This window comes from Littorina saxatilis, linkage group LG3 (assembly GCF_037325665.1).
Source record: "Littorina saxatilis isolate snail1 linkage group LG3, US_GU_Lsax_2.0, whole genome shotgun sequence".
Taxonomy (NCBI): domain Eukaryota; kingdom Metazoa; phylum Mollusca; class Gastropoda; order Littorinimorpha; family Littorinidae; genus Littorina; species Littorina saxatilis.
Genome location: NC_090247.1, coordinates 45,753,238 through 45,772,928, shown reverse-complemented (window position 1 = coordinate 45,772,928; position 19,691 = coordinate 45,753,238). Strand labels below are relative to the sequence as shown.

Below are 19,691 nucleotides of genomic sequence, written 5' to 3'. Positions count from 1 at the left end.
AGTGACAGAGTGTTGTTCCGCGTGTCGATGTCGACTCCAAGAAATGTGATACGTTGGGTGGGCCCCACCACCTTCTTCCAGCTAATGTTGAAGCCTAGTTCCCTCAATAATCTAATCAAAGAAAATAACATGTCGTTGCACTCCTCTTTTGTTGCTGCTACTAAAAGAAAATCATCTATGTATGCTAACACACCAGGCATGCCTCTCCTGGCCATGCACCTGCGAATTGACTGTGAAAGTCTATGAAAATGTGACGGTCCTACATTGCTACCAAATGGAAGTCGACTGTCAAACAAATAAGTCGGTCTGTTTTTACCTTTGAAATGCCACTTGAGTCCCGTTACACAATAATCATCCGGACTGATGCACACTGAGCGATATGCGGACTGCAAGTCGACTTTAGCACACCAATAATCTGTCTTCGCTAAGGCGCACGCATCAGAGACTGTTTGAAACTTCACTGACTCAGGGATGGAGTAATCGTTCATTGCCCTACCTGTTGGTTTGCTGGCATCATGAATTAGCCTAACGCTACCATCTTCTTTGGGGATCGCGGCTAGTGCGCTTACGACCGTTGGCTTCTTACTTGCCACTATATAATTTCCTTTTGCTATTTGATCTAACAGTTCTTGTTCTACCACGTCGCGATGATCGTACGCTGATTTATGATTGCTTTGTTCTGCTGCTAACACACATGTTTTATGTTTTTCTGTTACCCGAAAACCGTGCTGTATACCGTCTAACAAAAATTCTCTGTCACAATCGCCCTCTAGCACTGAGTGCCACATTTGAGATTTTGCACTAATAGATGCATGATTTCCCAAAAACGCACAGTCATGAGGATCTAATTGAGGGAACGGGCTGGAATAGGTGGGGCCTACCGTCGTGTTGTCAGTTCGCTGCGCTGTATCCTAGGCACTGGTGTTTGCTGTCGCCTGGTGGTCTTTGCCGGGGTGCTCCTTTCCACCTGCAGCGGGACCCGTAGAGGCATGTGCCTTTGTTTGTGTACTGCAGGCACACCTCCTTCCCACTGGGTCCCACAGGTCGTCGAATACCGCCGCTTCCCGTCGTGGCCTTGCCGCTTTTGTTGCCAGGAACTTGTTGGGCACGCTCACAGAGAATCACTGTGGACAGGTGGGGGTTGGGGGTTCCCCAAGCAAACCCGCTGGTAGACTGGCGCTTCCTGTACTCGTCATCGTAAAGGAGCACCGACTGCCAGGAGAATCTTGCGCCGAGCTCGCCCACCATCTCTGTATAACAGAGGTAAGCTTCGTGGTCGAAGTCCACGGTGTTCATGAGTTTTGCCATTATTTTAGCATTTGCCACGATCCAGTGGCAGGGGGATACTTTCTCCAACTTTGGTTTGTTGGCCAGCTTGAGCGTGACACCTCCCCCGAGTGTCACCTCTTCCTCCACCGCCATAGAAGCCGGTACGAAGTCAACAATTCGTAAATAAGTCTCACCTGGTGAAGCAGACTGTATGGCCATGTTGCCAAGAAGACCCTGGAGCGGTGCCACTTGGTCGGCAGCACGCAACGGCCCTCCCCCGTACTTCTGTTGCAGGTCTGCCACTGCCGCTTTTAATTCCACTATGTGGCCTCGTTTTAACTTAAGGCTTTCCAGGTCCTTTTCTCCTGCATATTTCAAGGCACTGAGGCTTGTGAACTCCTCTTTTTCCAGAACCTCAATTACAGGTTGGGGCAGATTTTTTGCCCAAGAAGTAAAATTGAACTCCATAGTTTTGCAGAACTGAAAATCGCTGAACTTGCTTGCTGGCCGCTGCGCTGCTACTAATGACTTCGGTCCTCGCTCTCTCTCGCTCTCTCTCGGACTCCCTTATCTGTTACCATTGTTTCATTCCAGACTGCTCTCCTTCACTCATCACCTCCCCCTGCCCTCCAACCCTCTTCCATTCCCCGCATTCGTTCCCACGGGACTCTGCTATCACTTCCTCCTGCATTACCTCTACTGACACCTCCTCCCCCCCCCCCCCTCCTTTTGCTGCATATCTGTCTCGTTTAAATAGAGTTTATGGTCGCTGACCGCTCCCTCTAAACTCACACCAATAATATAAATACAAAGATGATATCATAATACACATTTACAAATATCACTCGCGTGCATACATCCTCGTGCACACGACGCGCATACACACTCCCACTCATTAGCAAGTGCTTCCATCCCCCTGCCACTGAGATGTTCATATACCCCCCTGGACAAGCTCACACCATGTCCGTCTCCTCTCTAGACTGTACATACACTCAGCAAGAAAAAGAAAGACTAAATGCAAATTTCATACACAACCCTATGGCTCAATCAAAGCTGAAGCAACTATACAAAAAAGACACATTCAAACAACGAATCTAACTTCACCTCTATAAAGATGGCAAGGACAATTTACAAGGATTCGCGAAAAAGGTGCGTTTTAAGGGAACTGCGGAAAGAGTCCTTAGAAGCAGAATGGCGAACGGAGGAAGGGAGAGAATTCCAGACAATGGCAGCCGCAGAAGCAAACGAGCGATCTCCAAAAGAAGGCAAGCTTCGCTCGAGAGTTTCCAGTTTGCGACTGTCAGCGCGTGAGCGGAGGTTGTAGTCAGAGGGATTGTCATATGTGACGAGCAGTTCCTTGAGGTATTTAGGGCCATCTTCAAATTTGGCAGAGAAACAGATACAAGCAAGCTTGTATCTGATACGAGCGGACACGGGAAGCCAATGAAGGGAACGAAGAAGTGGTGTGACATGATCAAACTTCTTAGAACGATATATCAATTTGGCGGCAGAGTTTTGTACCTTTTGGAGTGACTCGACAAGTTTTTGATCACAGCCATAGAACAGGCTGTTGCAATAGTCTATTCTGGATAGAACTAGAGAACAGGCTAGAGTTTGAGCGGCTTGGGGGGTAAGATAGTGGAGGATAGAACTGATTTTCCTTAAGTTACTGTACGCAATTGTGCGGATGTTTTGGACGTGCTGGGAAAGGTTGAGGAAGTGGTCGAAGGTAACGCCAAGATTAGTCACAGAAGAGACAAAGTTGACGTCGCTATCGCCGACATGAATGCTAGAAGGCAAAGAATTTTCAGGGAAAGATCTGTACTGGGACCTGACAAGCATGGATTCAGTTTTCGAGTCGTTTAGCTGTAGTTTGTTAGCCGTCATCCACGCCTTTACAGCAACAACGCAGTCTTCCATTTCACTCACAGTGGTATCAATTTGATCAATCTCACTGTCTTTGTACAACTGGTTGTCGTCTGCAAAGGCGTGGTGATCGATAGGATACTGTTTGACGAGGTTAAAGAGGGGGTTCATGTACAAAACAAAAAGAACTGGACCCAACACGGATCCCTGAGGAACACCGAACTGAAGGACTGTGTACCCAACACTGAGGAGGGGGGGTAGTTTTGGTCAGGAGTGGAGTACATGCGAAGATGCCAACATGAAACTGCACTGAGCTCTTTATTCTTGTCTGTTGGACGTAAACAACAGAAACCACAGTCGATGAAGGTCCTGAGCGAAAGTGAGTGAAAAACCGGCCACAGTTCTCAGCATCGTGTGTCTGTGTGTAGGCCTAACCTCTTTCATTGACAAGATACTCTTGTTTCCCCTCAGCCTTGACCAGTGAGTCGGTTGCCTAATCTATGAACCCTTCAGTTGTCTTGCTTTGTCAAAAGTTACGACACTGTCAACTGGTTTTGCTCTGAGTGAACAGTGCAGCTGGCCTCTCTGGCCACAGCCCCCAACAGTACATGGCTGGAGGGAGGGAGAGAGAGAGGAAGGGGGGGGGGGGGGGGGGAGGGTTAGCTGGCTAAACTCTGTGGGGTGTCCGGTGTCACTGCATGTCAGCAGGAAGAGCATTGGAGAGAAATAGAGAGGTGTACTCTTCCACACAATTTCCAAGCATCAGTTGTCACGGCTTGGGGTAGGCATTAGTGAGGGAGAATGGGAGCTGTGTTATGTACAGTGTATTTCCGACTGAAGAGTGAAAAGTCACTGCCATGCCACATGATCGGCATGCAGTCAATAAAGCCAGACAAGAAAAAAATAAATTACATGATTATGACATGCAGCTCTATCTGCTGCTATTTATTCAAACTGGTTTTCAAGCTTATTCTTGCAAAGCATCTGCACACGCTCCTCTGTGCTGTGTTTGTGTGGCTGCTTTCGTATGTCAGTGCATGGTGAGTGTGTTCACTGCCTTGAGGATTTATTTTATCTCTTCTTTTCAACACTTTTCATACAAATCCTTTTTACAGAACGTTTAAAGAAGTATTAGGAGTTTATTGTTATTGTTTAGTAGCCACAAGAAGTGATTATCATAGACTCAATCCTGTTGTTTGTGTGTCTCTGTGTAAGTGTATGGGGGAGGGGGTGGTGTGGTCACCCCTCCCGTGACCGGACACCTGCAATGTACGGACAGTTTTGCTATGGCCCAAGGGTGTCCGTTCATGAGAGGGACTGCTGTAGGACTATATCAAATGAAAAATTGTCATAAAAATCTGCCTACCTCAGAATGTTAGTGTGCCATTTCAATTTAAAAATGACGACATAATGTACGAAAATGGAGACATCTATATCTATATACGGCTTGTGTGTGTCTGTCTGTCTGTGTGTTCACGATTCACGGCCAAAGTTCTCGATGGATCTGCTTCAAATTTGGTGGGCATATTCAGGTAGACCCCGGACACAATCTGGTCGATGAAAATTTTCAACACGTGCTCTCAGCGCGCAGCGCTGAACCGATTTTGGTTTTTATGGTTATTCTGTACATCCATTCCCAGTAACTCTTCCTTATCTTCTCCAGTGTTTTGCGCGTTAATCTCCCTTCCTTCGTGTGGCGTCAATCGCGTACGGTGCCACGGCGAAGCCGGCGTACGGTGCACCACTCACCCGGCAAAGCCGGGTATTTGTCTCTACTTCTTCCTCCCGGAGAAGCCGGTACCCGGCGAAGCGGGTAATCATCTAGTTTGTTATAATTGTCCAACTTTGGAAGTGAAACAAATAAACATTTATGGTAAAAACTACACAACCAAGCTAATTTTGTAGTCTCCTGAGTCTCAGTTATTAGCCTAATTAATTCTGACCCAGTGATGCTAGCCATTGTCTGTCTGGAAGACCTCAAACTTGACTATTAACACCGTTTTTTACAGGCTCACGACTATAACGCTATATTCCCTCAAGTCGGTTGATGGTATCTCTGGAACCAATCTACCCACAGAAAAGTATGACATACCAAACTGGATGATTTTAAAAGATTAGAAACACTGGAATAGTTTTAAGTACATTATCATACCCCTCAGGAAATATTAGTGAGGTTAGGGGGAGTTACGAGGGAAAAAATGAGAATGAATTGGGTGAATATATATATATACTAAATATGATGAAAAATCAGAAAATGAGCTAAAGACTGAACAACACACAACCCTGCATTCTTGATGTTGTTTTAATGTCAGAACCTCTTCACTATACTTTTTCTACACTGGCAGTAGGTCGATTTGAACAGCTGGTACCAGGACTGCAAAGCTGCAAAGTTTGTGGCAGACCATGGCCTTGCTCTTTGTCCACAGGGGTCCATCTGGATACTCCAGTCAAACACAAACCGGGCAGAGATAGTGTCTATGTCGATGGATGCTGGCCACCCAAAGGAGTTCCTGATACCATCTTGCTTCATGAAAGATAAAGTTGCAGTCTCCTCATCTTTCACTTGAAGGACCTCTCCAATAAAATATTGTTCGTCGTAGTAGACTGCCACTCTTTGTCCCTGTGTTGAGAATTTGCCATCGAAATCTAGATCTTCAGCTCCCTCCTCCTCGTCTCCTTGACTGCTATCTGACTCCTCCTCATCTTCTTGACTGTAATTGGAACTCTCACCGTCTTCTTCACTGGAGTTGCTGGTGTCAGGATCATCGACCCGCTGATGAAGTCGCGGTCGCTTTGACTTCGGTTGGATAGGGTCGACAACGCAGTCCTCATCCTGCAGGTTGCTGTCCACTGGCACTCTGACAGGGGGGCCTTGAGGGTAGAACTCCATCAGAAAAGTTTTGAAGTCAATCATGAGCTTGTTCAGATCCTTGCGAACAATCTGCAGCAAGGGACCTTTTGAGTTCATGACGATGCGATAGTACCTCAGATGAAGGTGAAGGGCGTTTTTCTTTGATGTCTGAGTGGGGTAGGCAGATACAAGCTTGTCCACATCAGCAGGTGACAGGCATGGTCCCCTCAGTGGGCCACTTGCGACATCAGTGATGATGTTGAAGCGCCTCTGTCGTTCTGTCCGCTCTTTGGCTTCTTTGTCTTCAGCTCTGGCAACAACTCTGGCCTTGTCTTCTGCCACAACTGCTCGCTCTCTCTCCCTGTGGACTGAACGCAGTGACGCTTCTTTCCTACGCGCTGTTTGCAAGATGTTTTTCTGCTCTGCCTCTGTCTTCTCAGTCAGCCAGGAAGAAATGGGCTTGTTCCTCTTCAGCATGCTGATCGTGGTGTGGTAGAAGACAGAGGCATTCCTCCTTTTGTTGACTGAAAAATCAAGGTCCCCCAGAAGGTTTGTTGTCCTACAGTGGGCCATTTTCTGACGGGCTTCTTCGGTGGGGTGGGTGCTGTACCTTCCTCCCGCTAGAAAGTCTTTGAGCTGGTTGTCGATTACAATCAAAAAGCTTTCACACAATTGAAGAAGTGCTTTTTTCAGCAGATCCGCGTCATAAGCCCCACTGCGTGCAAAATGAGCGAAAATTTCCGTTACAGTCGTCTCCTCAAGGATGAACGTGTCAAGGGCTGAAGGAAGGGTTGTAATCAGTGTATCGATCTCTTCTGGATGGTCAATGACATTCTGTATGGAGGTCTTCATGCTCTGTATCGGCCTGTACAAGTCCAGGTAGTGCACATCACAGTTGATCATTACTCAGAATGGGCCAGTGATGCACACAAAAGCAATGGCCAGTGCTGCCAACATGGTAACAACCTTTTCATTTGTCAGGTCTGCAAGGACACTCTGAAGTTTGAGGTTCGGCTTCTCCTCACTGTGTTCGTCTAGAAAAGACCTGATGTCGTCCAGGTGATGGATGATGGCAGCTGCTCCTTCAAATGTATTGTTGAACCGGTTTGATCTGAAGCTGGAGATCTTGCTGTTTAATTCCTGTAGCTGACAAAACCCCAGCCAATAGTCTCTGCAGCCGTTTTTTTCGTCGCCACGTGGACCCAGCACATCACACGTTGTCCTGAGAGCACGGAGGGCTCAGTCGCAGAGGCCTTGAAATGGCAAATGCAGGCAGCGTGTCACGCCCCAGGTTGCCCCTGATGCCCTCCGACTCCTCAAGCGTTGCAAAAGCTTTCTCAGCAGCATTGCTCAGGCCAAGAAGAAAATGGGCATTGCAGTACAAAAATTCAAGCCCGCTTTCTGTGCCAAGGATTCTGTTTCTTGTGTCACTCAGGTCCTGATTAAACTTCTTCATGACACTGGCCCTATCGGACATTGTGCCGCCTAAGTTTCTTAAAATGTTCTTCACTGTGGTATCCAGCTCATCATCGTCTGCAGCAGACATAGAAGCGACTTCAGTGATAAGTTCCATGGTCTTATCGGTCAGTGTTTCAGCAGTTTCCCTTGAAACGAGGTGGAAACCGCAGGAAAGAGATTTCTTGTTGGATAGTGTGACCTGCTGTCCCACATACTTTTTTCTGTCCCTGCTGGTCCCATCTGTGTGCAAGTCAAACGTGTGTTGCTGCAGCTCCTCGCCTACATGGAGCTTTGCCAGAGCATGAGATGTGTCCACGTATCGAAACACTGTTGTCTTCGAAGGAAGGTCTGCAGAGGGAATTTCAGTGTTGAACACACGATGGGCAACACATTGGATGATTTTGGAAACCCGGGAAGCTGCCACATCCAGTTCACCAACTAGCTGTGCAGCACAACGCTGAACTCCTTCAGTGTATTTTCCATCTTCCTTAGTTTTGTACATCGGTCGTTGCTGTTCTTGTTGCTGTTCTTGTAAGCGTTGCACAAGTTCTTCATTAGCCTCTTTGTTCAAGCGCTTAACGTGTTTGATGGTCTGGTTTGCTGAATGAAGCTCCTGTTTCGTGCTCTGGTATTTCTTCTGCAAGACTGTGACGTTTGATTGCAACCGTCTAGTTTTGGTAAGCTGCTCACAATGGTCGCTTGTGCGCACATTCTCCTGCTGATCAGCTCTTCTTTCTTCTTAGCAGCTAGTGCATGCCTCGCTCTGGCTACATTTGCTGAATTCTTTTCTCAGTTCTGAACACGCAGCTTTTACAGATGTCAGTTGATTGTTTGCATTCCCAAGCTCTTCACCAGTTTTACTCAGTTGTTTGCTAAGTTCATCAACTTCAACAGTAAGAACAGTTATCTGATCATTCCTTGCAGCAATTGTCTCTTTCAGGCCCTGCACAACAGCTTTGAAATCCTGACCGTCTTGTCGCTGTCGGGCATGCTGCAACGCTGCTTGAGTCTCTGCAAGTTTTAGTTCCAAGGCTCCGAGCTGGAGGCGTAGGGAGGAGCAGGTAGAGCACGGCACGGCAGTTCTGTCAGCACCACCTTCTACAGCTGCATGTTGTTCACCTGATAAACACAAACGCAAAACGCATTTAAATTTCTGTGCATAATCTACCATATCTTAAACAAAATATGTTTGCTGTTAAAGCAATCTTCAGTGTTAGTATTACCATACCAATACCATACATTTAAGTTTCTCCCTCTCCATAACTTCTGTTCAAAAACTCTATAAGATATTTGCTGCCTCTTCTCTTTCTTTGGCTGTCGGCTGAAAATGTTTGTTACTCATACACGCAGATATATAAAGTGTTGTTTTGAACTGAGCATGTATCTCACTCACCTTCACATCTTCGGTCGTCAGGTGTGTGGTTTGATTCACTTGAGACTCGACCATCGAGCTGCTGTTCTGCACAACCACCCTCTTGATGCAACACTGTAGATTTCTGTGCTGCTTCCACCGGTGGTGTGGGCATGAACACATCCTCTTTGAACTGACGAAGCTTTTCGGGATACCTGGTCTTGTCTTTGATTAACTTCTCATGCTTTTTCACAAGAGCGCGCACTTTGGTCGTCAGAGTTGGGACAACAGATGTGAGTTGTGGGCACAGTTCTTGCAACCAAACAAGTAAGGATGATGCAGGTAGGCGCTGCTCACGTCTGAAATGTTCCAGTTCTATCAGCAGACCAGAAGGCAAACAATCAAACACAGGGGGAGCTGAAGAATGCGATGCACCTAGAAGAAATCCCTTGGTCACAGAAAACTTCTGGCAATACGCAGTGTTTTGTGGGTACGAAAAGTCCTGCTTCTGATCCAAAAAATGTAAAAGTTTGGTATTGTCCACTTCTTCACTTAGTATCATCTGAGCTTGTTTCCGAACTTTCAGAACAAGAGAAAACAGAAGTGGTACCTCATGTCCAAATCTCACAGACAGCAATTTCTCTGCAATCTCTGTCAGGTCTAATCCTGTGTCTTTCCACCATGCAGCTCGTCGTACAGCATGCCAAACTGGAGAATGAGGCGGCTTGTCATGGATGAAATTGCTGGCACTTGACAAGTACGACCCCTGCCACTTCCAGGGCCGATGGCAGACAGATGATCTTTCATCGTTTGATACGTGTCATCAACTGTAACAATCACAAAAGCACAATAACTTATTTGTGTGACACTGGCTGCTTAAACTGACACAACAATTTTTTTTTTTTAAATGCAAGCCCTAATTCCCCTTTCTTGCATTTAGGAGAATGAAAAACTTTAGAGATGCAAAAATGTATCAACAAATACATTTAACATCAAAAATACAACGCAAGGTGGCGAGGAAATCACTTTTGGGACTCACAGTTGATCTGAAAGACATCGACAGTACCCTTGTAGCAGACGCCAAAAAGGCGTTTACAGCTAGAGTTACCGTCCTTGCCGAATCTCTGTGGTCACTTCGAACTTTTGAAAGTAAAAGAATAAATGCAAACTAAAGCCATCTTGCAAATATTTTTAGTCAATTATGAGATATGTTCTTTATTTCCTGTATGGAATCGTTATTTTTTGTACAGTGTATCAAATTTAGCTGTGGTAGTTCGTTGAAGTGTCTTCACTGGTCGCGCTTGCTGTTGTGTAACAGACGCTCGAGTGTTCATGTTCGAACATTCAAAACTATCAAACTTAGATGAGTGAAACTTTAAAAACTATTTACAAGACAAAAAGATTGGAGGTTGGTTCTACCAATCTGGACATTTACTTACCCAAATATGGACGTAAACAACCGAGGATCGCAAATCTTTCTGCAGGATCGGACTGCTCCGTAAAATTGTTACGCGTCGCCATGTCTAGCCTGCTTTTGACTGGTTCAGAAACGGGGTTCACACCTTCTATGTCACGGCACTTCCGCCACAATTCAGTTACGTAAATGATTTGACTATGAGTATTTACAGCAAAAAACAAACTTTACATCGATATGTATCAATATAGGATTGATATTGTGCAACTAGAAGTTATTTCTTGTTGAAAATCGGTCTTTTTCAACGATGAATTACGGAAACTTGCTCCTTATTGTTTTGTACGAAACTAAGACTGTTCAAAAGAGCACAGTCTCCCCTTTCATTTGCATATGGTCATGTGATATTTGATTCATTCTGTAAACCGCGCGAGCAGCTGATAGAAGGTAGGGGGTAGTTCGCGAAAACTCGTCCAGTGTCGCCGAGGCCGGCGCCTGAGAAATTTTTCGTTAATCCTTGTGTTTTTAAACGCGAAATGTGACGTGCAAACGATAACACAAAGCAAAATACACAGAACAAGTCAGAAGATATCATTCTTTATTTTCATCACAAAATAAATCATCAGAGGCAAAAGTAAGGTGGTGAAATGGTAGGTGAAAGTTGATGCATTTTCAGAAAAAATGGTACTTCCGCTGGTTTAAAAAATTAGTGGGACTACCTACTCCTACCCCGCCTAATTACACCTAAAAAATGAAGGTACCGCTTCAGTGCGAGTGAGGATTTACAACAAGGCGGCGGTAGATTCACGTTTGCACGGTCACGTGGTATGGCCTTGACCTCAGATCCAACTTACTTATGGGTCAAGGCCGTTCTTTTTTTAGGGTTGCTTCCCCTTTCGGGGTGAAGCGTAGTTCAGCGTCTTGGCACTTAAACTGAAGTTAATGCTATATGAGAGTGGGGATAAGATATGTAATTTAATAGATGTTGTTGGTGATAAAAATAATGATGCTGATCAAATAAGAAAGGACTAATTAATAAACAAAATGATACTCAAAGTTTTTAACACTTCACAGACATGAACACATGCACAATGAAGATGAGATATATATATTTGATATCAGGATTTGTTTTCACAACTGGATAACCTAACCAGTGACAAGAGAAATCCGACAACCCCATCCTGTAGGAGTATGAGTTAGTACATATTCTGAGCTGGTTTTCAGAGCCACAGTCCCATTCTCAAAGTGAGCTTTAGACTTACCATTTATGTATCGGACTGGTGAGGTACCCTAGAGTCTGTGTCTGCAATGTCTATGCTTACGCTTGACTTACAAGAAAAATGTTGGGGATGGAGAGGGCCCCTGATGTATGTGTATTTGACAAGCGTTGTTGTCTGCATCTAACAGTGAGTGCCACAGGCCAGTAAAGCCCTGCACTGACTCACCACATAAGTGTTGGGCTGGCGCGGCACCCTGATGAAGAGTCTTGCAGACGGGAGGGACTCCAGACTGTGGCCGGACATGTTGATGACGGGCAGAGTCTTGAGACACGCTGCGGGCATCAGCTGCACCGACTTCTCACACCTCTGCAGGCTTAGCTGGATCCTGTCAAAATAATTATAAAAGAAATATCAAAGAATTCATGAAACAGGAATTTTTTTTTCAAATTTACCATGTTGTACTACAGACTTCTTGCATGTATCTCCTATGGAAATTAAAACACAAACAATAATGTACAGGTGAACTCTCAATGACAGCTTCATGGCTAATACAGGAAAGTTTCTTCATGGATCATACAGCATTAAAGGCATGCAGTTTTCTGTATGCCAGGTGTCACGGTTTCAGTGACATGAGTGGGAAAGGAACTCTTTGTGGGGCGCCTTTCCTAAATTGTAATGTAATGCGCCTGTGCTGGCGGCCACATCATTTTGGCTGAAGTCACGAAATGCACGTGGGATTTGCCAGCGTGAAAACCGTGCGGGAAAATGGGGTGATTTTCGCTCACGGATTAAATCACGTGTTCCGGGCATGCTATACCTGGTTATGGTAGGCGACCAGTGATTGGTCAGGGAGATCACTTGTTGTAGGACAGGCAATTGCTGATTGGTCGGGGGGATCACTTGGTCTCTCTTTCCCCTTCAGTCTTTCTTTTTCTTTTCTAGACATGCTTGGCAGACACAGGTCTGGGTTTCCGTGACTAAGATTTGGAGGATTCCAACGCGTTGCAAGACTGGTTTGGGTCGACCAACGGGCTTCTGGCGTCAGTGCAGAACGCAGAAGGCTTAGGACGTGAAGGATTTGGCTACATACTTTCGCTGACGAGCGGGAGCCAAATATTCAAGCGGTTTGCTTGGGAGAGCTACGTTTTACAAGCTGTTGAGCTTGCTACACTTTGCTCTTTACACTTGAAAAGAAGCTCGTTTATATTGCTTATGCCACAACCCTCGTAAAATAAAATTTGATTTGATTTGATTTGCTACACGTTTGCTGGAGGTTTGCTACCCGGTTCAGGGGTCGACACTAACTTATTTGACCACACTGGCCCCAGAGATGGAAATTGCTGGGGCGGAAAACAAAAATCTGGGGCCCACTCTCAGTATTCACGTGCGGCAATGCATTGTCTGTTTTTCTTCATCGTACTGAAGCCAGGGAAATTCTTTCAACCATTTGACATTGAAATTACGACAGCGCTTCGCGCTTTTGGCTGCATCGGTCTCCTTTTTCCGTTTTTCTCCACCCTGTTCTTCATCTTCATTTCCATGTCTTTTTACACCAGGGATGTGTCGCCACATTTTGCATTTGGCATTTGAAGGCGATACTTATCTCTCACGCTGAAGAGCGCAATCTGGGAGTTATTTCCCTTGCGGCATTGTCCTTCGACGATTTCAATGGTTTTTTTTTCTTGACTGCGGAATTGATCGTAACGCAAATTTCAGTGACGACTTTGACTGGCGATTTTTAGTGATTGGCTCTGGCATTGGAAGTTTCGGTTTGTCATTGTTGGAATTTATCCTGGGGCGGAGTGGGCCCCAAGCTTCGGCAATGTTTGGGGCGGAACACAAAACTCTGGGGCGTTCCGCCCCCCGCCCCCGCTAGTGTCGAACCCTGCGGTTGCTACCTGGTTGCTAGAGACGTGCTACACTTTTGCTGGAGACGGGCTACACTCTTGCTGTTCTTTGCTGTACGGTTGCTGTTCTATGGCTGTTGCTGGTGTTGCTGCGACTCTCACCTGTATGCTCCACTGCGCCACTGCGTTTCATCGAATGGACCCTGGCTACACTGAGAGTTGAGTGCACCCATGCGTAGACGCCCCCCACCTTGTCATCTTTCTAACCCTTTACGAAGAACTTTGAGTTGTGACAACGTGGAGTGTTAACGCCTGTACAGGCTCAGACTTTTTACAGAACAGCTAAGTGTTTTCTAACTTTACAAGGTTCAGCGTATTCTTATTATTTCATAAACTTTAACTGGCTTTTGTCAGTTGTTTTTGTTTTTGGTCGTAAAAACACTTTTGGCTTCACGTGAAGAGGGAGGTGGAGAGTTAGTGTATATTGTCACGGTTTCAGTGACACGAGTGGGAAAGGAACTCTTTGTGGGGCGCCTTTCCCAAATTGCAATGTAATGCGCCTGTGCTGGCAGCCGCATTGCGGAAAGGTTTTGGCTGAAGTCACGAAATGCATGTGGGATTTGCCGGCGTGAAATCCGTGCGGGCTCATGGGGTGATTCTTCGCTCACGGGTAAAATCACGTGTTCCTAGCATGCTATACGGTTGTATGGTAGGCAACCAGTGATTGGTGAGGGAGATCACTTGTCCTGGGACAGGCGATTGCTGATTGGTGAGGGAGATCACATGGTCTTTCTTTCCCGTCTTGCTTGCTTTCTTTTTCTACATGCTTTTGCAGACGGAGGTCTGGTTTGTTTCCGTTGACTAAGATTTGGAGGATTCCAACGCGTTGCAAGACTGGTTTAGGTCGACCAACGGGCTTCTGGCGTCAGTGCAGAACGCAGAAGGCTTAGGACGTGAGGGATTTGGCTACATACTTTCGTTGACGAGCGGGAGCCAAATATTCAAGCGGTTTGCTTGGGAGAGCTAAGTTTTACGAGCTGTTGAGGTAATTAGCCGTTACTTTACGCTGGTGACCGGTCAATGTCTGTGAAATGTAAACTCTGTTTTGTTTCTCCATGATAGCGTATAACTTGCTCATTATAACGCTAAATTGTAATCTGTATATGGTTTTTGCAGATATGGAGAGGAGGAGAAAATGTCTTGAGTTGTTATTAAAAGTCTATTCTTGCAGGTACCACGTGCTCGCTGAAGGGGGAAGTTAGATACAGACCTGTTTACCCTAAACCTGAGGCAAGAGTACTTTTTCAAAAAGTTGAGTGTATTTTTCAAAAAGTTGGTGTACTTTGCAAGCAAAGCCATATGGGCTAGGGAAAACGTACGCGTGGGTGCAAACGTGTTTGTGTAAGAATAGCATGTCTTGTGAACATCTTCAGAATTTAACTCCTTCCGATACAACAGAGATAAAACAATTTTATTTACCTGTCAGTTTATAACATTATAACCAGTGTCTTCCAAGCAGATTGATAATGAAAAGATGAAGTTCGTGAAATAACATCTGCGGTTGACAGTGGCAAGTTCATTTTTACAATCATCTCAGAAAACATTGCTTCAGCACGGACTACAGCCTTTTCTTCTGGCAGGATTTGTTTCGCGGGAATGAACTTCATAATTCCTTGGCAGCTTTCAGCGGATTTCTTTGCAGCAACTTTGTCCATGTGAGTTTTGGAACTACAGTGTCGTTCGATGTCATATTTCCCAGCATGGGCAACGGAGAAATCTGATTTACAATACTTGCAGTGTGCATGACTTTTTCCCATAGTAGACTCCACAATTCCTGGCTCTTTCTTATATTTCTCCAAGAAAATCTGGTGCTTCTGCTGTTTAGACTTGGTACAGTCATCCGAAACTGGCACATTTTACCGCTTCATTTTCCCACGATTGTCCAGACGATCGCATGTGCCAACAACTGAACAAGGTTTCCACAGCTGAAGACTCGCTGTCATGGTTATCTCCCTTCGACCGAAACCGGTATCGGTTGTACCATCCCGTAATCAGCACACCAACACCAGAAAACGTATTCTAGACTTTTTCTTATGCGTATTTTGTGCGTGTGTCGCATATTTGCGTACTGATAATAATTTGGCGTACAAAATACGCCCAAATCGTACTGGTAAACAGGTCTGTAGATATGTTTAAAGGTGGTAAAAGGGGGATTGTTGGCATGGTCACTGCACCAATTGCTCTTGTTTCAGCTTGTTGCTGGAGACTTGCTGGAGGTTTGCTACCCAGTTGCTACCTGGTTGCTGGAGACTTGCTGGAGATGGGCTACGCTGTTGCTGTTCTTTGCTGTACGGTTGCTGTTCTATGGCTGTTAATCAATCAATCAATCAATCAATCAATGAGGCTTATATCGCGCATATTCCGTGGGTACAGTTCTAGGCGCTCAGCAGTGATGCCGTGTGAGATGAAATTTTATACGGCCAGTAATTGCAGCCATTTCGGCGCATATTTACCTTTCACGGCCTATTATTCCAAGTCACACGGGTATAGGTAGACAATTATTAACTGTGCCAAAGCAATTTTGCCAGGCAAGACCCTTTTGTCAATCGTGGGATCTTTAACGTGCACACCCAATGTAGTGTACACGGGGGGGAGTTCGGACACCGAAGAGAGTCTGCACACAAAGTTGACTCTGAAATAAATTTCCGCCGAACCTGGGATCGAACTCACGCTGACAGCGGCCAACTGAATACAAATCCAGCGCGCTACCAACTGAGCTATATCCCCGCCCCTGGTGTTGCTGCAACTTTCACCTGTATGCACCACTGTTTCATCGAATGGACCCTGGCTACACTGAGAGTTGAGTGCACCCATGCGTAGACGCCCCCCATCTTGTCATCTTTCTAACCCTTTATGAAGAACTTTGAGTTGTGACAACGTGGAGTGTTACCGCCTGTACAGGCTAAGACTTTTTACAGAGCAGCTAAGTGTTTTCTAACTTTACACGGTTCAGCGTGTTTTTTTTTCTTCAACAGTTTTTTTATTCAGGCAAACACAGATTTACAATGACAAATTAAAAGCATTGATACTTATACTAATAGTAAATTGCAGCAGTAACAGAGTTAAACACATATGACAAGCTACATGGCATTTGGTATTGTTATATGTTTCAAAGCATACATATCCCGAAATCAGAAATGCATTAACGGCTATTGTAATAGCAAATCACAACATCACCAGTCATCATCAAACTGATATTAGCTGTTGGTACGGGTTCCATTTTGTAATAAACTGAATTTGTTTCATGAGGATATTGTGAGCATATTTATCAATTTGATATAAGTTACATAGTTCTCTTAAAAACATTTGCATGCGAGGACGAATTTTGTTAATTCTACATTTGTATACAAAAAACTTTGCTGTTAATAAAATATAGTCAAAACCAGCGTCTGTTTTAATGTGGTTGTCATGGTTCAGTAATATCAGTGTTGGTGTTAGTCTGAGTCTGTCACAGTTAAAACATTTTTCTTTCAGACATTTTTCAAACTCAAACCAAAAAACCTGGACATGTTCACATTGCCACAAGTAGTGGTAAACTGTATCTTTTTCCAGTTCACAAAAATTGCACACATTACTTGTGACTACACCCATGTCCTTCAATATTGAATTATTCACGAGAACCCTATTATTTATTTTAATTTGGAACCATTGATATTTCACATCTTGTATTCTCTTTGTTTTATGGAAAATTTTATCCCAGTTAATTTCAGTGCCAAGGAGGTTTTCCCAACTTTTACATGCCTTTGGGACACTTTTAACAGCCTTTCTAATAAGATGATCGTAAAATATTTTTGCTCCTTTTCCACCAGATAAAAAAAGAGAAAATGCCGTATTATTGTTAATTGATTTTGTTGATTCAATAACAATTTTATTTTTCCGCATATAACTTTTGATCGTGCTAATACAACCATAATACACCAGAAAGGATGTCTCAACTTGTATTTTTTCTTTAAATTCGTTAAAACTTAGAAACTCTCCATTCTCTTTTAATAAATCTTTGACATAATTATTGTATACCATTTTCAGTCCAATTTACAAAATTAAACACTTTATTATTAATCTTGAATTTGGTATTGAGGAAAAGTGGTTCTGTCAACAGTTCTTCAGATGTATTGATCTCTATTTTGAAGTGGATTTCTTCATAGGCTTCAAATACATTTTTCCAAAACAGATTTACTCTACAGTCGTTAAATAGTTTGCCTCCAAACTTTGATGCTTCTGTTAATTTTGGACATCTTCTTAATAGTATTGCTTTCCATTTGGGATTATATGTGGTGTTCAGAACTTTCTTCATCCAGTTAAGTTTCAAAGAAAAGATATAAGCTTTAATGAATGGAATATTTAGACCTCCTTCTTCTATCTTGTGGATAGCCATTGTTCTTTTTATTTTGTCACTTTTCAAAGCACATTTGTTGTAGTTGTCTTATGTGTGCATCTGGTGGGTTTGGAAGCATGATCCACAAATAAACAAGTTTGGACAATACAAGTGATTTCAGGACTGCTACTCTTCCTACCGGTGTTGTTGACCGTTTTGACCATACGTTAAATAACTTTTTTGCTTCATTGAATTTATCATTAATGTTCATCTCTGCCATATTAGACAAATCATTGTTAAACCAGAGCCCCAGTATTTTAAATTTGTCAGGATTCCAACACATTTTCAGGTGTGTGAGAAACACTACTTCACTATTTTTTTTTCTCCCAAGCCAAACATTGCATGTTTTATCATAATTAAGTTTTAACCCTGACAAATTCTTGAATAATTCTAACTCTTGAAACAGTGTTTCAAAAGATACTTTTTCTCCGTCAAGTAAAAAATATGTGTCATCCGCAAATTGACTAATTTTGCACTCCGTATTCTCTGTTATTTCTATTCCCTTTATCTGCTTGTTTTCCCTAATTCTACATGCTAACAATTCTGTACACAGAATAAATAAATAGGGTGAGATTGGATCTCCTTGACGACAGCCCCGTTTAATTGGAAAGCTTGTGGATATTTTACCGTTCACTACAACCGACGACTTTATATTTTCATAAAAAGCTGATATCCATTGGCAAATTCCTTCTCCAAACCCGAAGTTTTTTAAAACATTATTCATATATTTCCAACTGATTGAGTCGAACGCTTTTTCAAAATCTATTGAAACCAGTAATCCTGAGAGGTTCTGATCTTGTAAATAGTCTATAGCATCATACAATAACCTTAAGTTATCTCCTATGTATCTCCCATGCACAAAACCAGTTTGATCTTCACTTATAAGATTTGGGAGTACAGTCTTGATTCTATTTGCAATGCACGAAGACCCAATTTTATATATTACATTCAGAAGTGAGATAGGACGCCAGTTTTTTAGATATTCTCTTGGTTTATCACCTTTAGGTAAACAAGTGATTATACCTTCTTTTTGAGTTATAGACATTTCCTTCTCCAAAAAACCTTCATTTAGTGAGCGTATTACAAAGCCACCAAGTTGTCTCCAGAAAACTTTAAAGAAATCTACTGTCATACCATCAGTTCCTGGGCTTTTACCATTTTTATATTTAGTCAAGTTTTGACTAAATATTTTAACATCGAGGGGGAATCGAAACGAGGGTCGTGGTGTATGTGCGTGTGTGTGTGCGTGTGTGTGTGTGTGTAGAGCGATTCAGACTAAACTACTGGACCGATCTTTATGAAATTTGACATGAGAGTTCCTGGGTATGAAATCCCCGAACGTTTTTTTCATTTTTTTGATAAATGTCTTTGATGACGTCATATCCGGCTTTTCGTGAAAGTTGAGGCGGCACTGTCACGCCCTCATTTTTCAACCAAATTGGTTGAAATTTTGGTCAAGTACTCTTCGACGAAGCCCGGGGTTCGGTATTGCATTTCAGCTTGGTGGCTTAAAAAGTAATTAATGACTTTGGTCATTAAAAATCTGAAAATTGTAAAAAAAAATAAAAATTTATAAAACGATCCAAATTTACGTTTATCTTATTCTCCATCATTTGCTGATTCCAAAAACATATAAATATGTTATATTCGGATTAAAAACAAGCTCTGAAAATTAAATATATAAAAATTATTATCAAATTTTTTTTTTCGAAATCAATTTAAAAACACTTTCATCTTATTCCTTGTCGGTTCCTGATTCCAAAAATATATAGATATGATATGTTTGGATTAAAAACACGCTCAGAAAGTTAAAACGAAGAGAGGTACAGAAAAGCGTGCTATCCTTCTCAGCGCAACGAATACCCCGCTCTTCTTGTCAATTCCACGTGCACTGCCTTTGCCACGGGCGGTGGAGTGACGATGCTACGAGTATACGGTCTTGCTGCGTTGCGTTGCGTTCAGTTTCATTCTGTGAGTTCGACA

The 19,691-nt window shown here is 43.5% G+C and overlaps 1 protein-coding gene across 2 annotated transcripts in view; it reads right to left on the bottom strand.

The window, feature by feature from the left end:
* Positions 1-19,691, bottom strand: part of LOC138960781 (mediator of RNA polymerase II transcription subunit 14-like) — a 170,852-nt gene that overhangs the window by 97,950 nt on the left and 53,211 nt on the right. For both annotated transcript variants that reach the window (XM_070332427.1, XM_070332428.1), the window contains exon 20: positions 11,652-11,811. In XM_070332427.1, coding sequence (XP_070188528.1) covers positions 11,652-11,811 — 160 coding nt within the window. The remainder of the gene's footprint in view (positions 1-11,651; positions 11,812-19,691) is intronic.